Source organism: Rutidosis leptorrhynchoides, chromosome 6, assembly GCF_046630445.1.
Source record: "Rutidosis leptorrhynchoides isolate AG116_Rl617_1_P2 chromosome 6, CSIRO_AGI_Rlap_v1, whole genome shotgun sequence".
NCBI lineage: Eukaryota > Viridiplantae > Streptophyta > Magnoliopsida > Asterales > Asteraceae > Rutidosis > Rutidosis leptorrhynchoides.
In genome coordinates this window covers 404,266,346-404,268,422 of record NC_092338.1, presented here as the reverse complement: position 1 = coordinate 404,268,422, position 2,077 = coordinate 404,266,346, and the positions used below count along the sequence as shown (strand labels likewise).

At 39.1% G+C, this 2,077-nt stretch overlaps 1 protein-coding gene across 1 annotated transcript; it reads right to left on the bottom strand.

The window, feature by feature from the left end:
• Positions 1-223: 223 nt before the first annotated feature.
• On the bottom strand, positions 224-1,795 carry LOC139856131 (phospholipase A1-Ibeta2, chloroplastic-like). Its single transcript, XM_071845366.1, has one exon. It carries the CDS (start codon positions 1,793-1,795, stop codon positions 224-226), a length of 1,572 nt encoding a protein of 523 aa, XP_071701467.1.
• Positions 1,796-2,077: the final 282 nt, after the last annotated feature.

Sequence of the window (2,077 nt, the reverse complement as noted above, 5' to 3'; positions counted from 1 at the left end):
CTGATTTTATGTAAAACAATTTGCTACTAGCTAACTCGGTCATTTTCCTTTTATGTTTGTTGTTTTATCTTTATCTTTTTTTTTTAAAACAAAGTAACAATTGATGTTTCGAAATAATAGTATGGTTTAGACAAACAACGAGATCTATGTAATTAGCAAGAAGTCTATATATCGTATCCTTCTTGAAAAAAGATTTACAAAAAAGGGTCGTACAAGTTATAATTTACGATGGACTAGGCAAACAATTTGACATTTGCATCTCTCTTTCTAAATTCAACTTCAACCCATTTGCTTTGCTTGTGTATAATTTCTTCACATTTGAATTTTGGTCATGAATCAACTTTGCCAAGCTTCTTTTAGCATTTGCTCTAAATGGACAATGTGATCCCATAAAACCATCCACCAAGTGTAGGTACGCTTCCAAGTCATGACAACATGACACGTCAGCATTCGGTTTTAGATACGGAGAATTCTTCGTATCAACTCTTAGTTCAGTGCCCGCATGCGTATATGCCCATGGCATATTGTTATCGAGTACGTTCAACACTTTGTTAACGCTTTTCGACTCTCTTAGTTTTTTGTCAAGTTCTTCGCTGACAAACATTCCCGGAACACGAGTTATGATGTCTTGAGAATTCGCTATTCGTAACACTTTCACATTTTGTGATGCGAGACGCTTTGCGAATCCTCGGTTGCCAACACGAGGGCCACCAAACGTGTAAACCGCAATCGGTGGCACATCTTCTACACTAGTACTAACGTCATCAGCCACTAATAAGGCTAAAGCCGCACCTAGACTATGCCCAGTCACAGTTATACTTAAATTTTCACCTTTGTATAACTCGGTTAACCGTTTTATTTCAGTAACAACGGACTCTCCTAGGCTCTCAACGTGAGCACCACCGGTCTTGTAAAGGCTTAAAAAACCACATTGTACTTTTGGTTGTCCGTAACTAGGGTTCATTTTCCCCGGAATTTTTACTAGTAGGTCCCGCATGTTTTCAGCCCATTCAAGACACGTGGCAGTTCCACGAAGGGATATAACTATATCTCGTCGACCCATTCTAAAAATCTCTCTTTGATCTTCACAAACTGATACGTACCCTATACAACTAGTGCGTTGAGTCATCCACTCGAGATCTGGTGCCACCTTGTCAACCCAATCGGGCAGTCCCACTGATGACGTAGCATACAAGGTCTTAGTTACCTTGTATGCCTTATCCGGGACCGCCACATGTCGGGCAGAAGGAGCTTCTTTGCCCGAGGTGGTGGGATCCGAGTGAAAACAATGATACGCGGCTTGAATAAACTCGCCGTAACGGACCATTTCTCGACGCAGATTCTCATCAAGCGGGTCAATTAGACCCGCCCAGTTATTGCTCCCGTGATACTCCCTCCACCGGGAAGCTAAACTATTCCGGGGAGAATATTCGATTCCGTTTTTCGACAACAACCGTTGCAGCCGGTTAAGGTGGCGAGGAGACATATCCTCAGTCGCCTTATTTTCAAGCCAAATTTGAGGCAAATTTAGGCCATCTAAAAGACCCTTTCCTTTATTCTCTGGTTCAACGCTGTCGTTTTTAGCAAGTTTGGGTTCAAATGGAATCAATGGAGGTTTTTCTGTTCCTATAAGTTTTTCAAGATTTAAAAGATGCTGTCTTGAATTCTTGGTGGTTGTATTAGTTGTGTTTTTTGATAAACAACCATTTATTGTTGACCCATTGCAATTAACAGAAAATCTTGTCTGAAATATTTGGAAATTGTTTGCTGGAACTGTTGAACCAATTTGCATCATGGTTAATTGTTTATAAATAAATAAATAAAAAAAAAGAAGGATCTTGAAAGAGATTAAATGAAAAAAGTCGAACACTTAATGCTAAATTAAAGAAGAATGTGGAGTAGAGAAAAAAAATAAAGAAAAAAGGAAAAATGATAGCTGAGATCAGGTGGGGATGAATGTTGTATGTGGACATATATAGGGAAGAGATAAGGGTAGAAAGTGTAAATATTGCTTAAATGTTTGATAAGTTGAGATATTGGTCCTCCGAGTATGTCAATAAGTCATAATGCTTGTGTC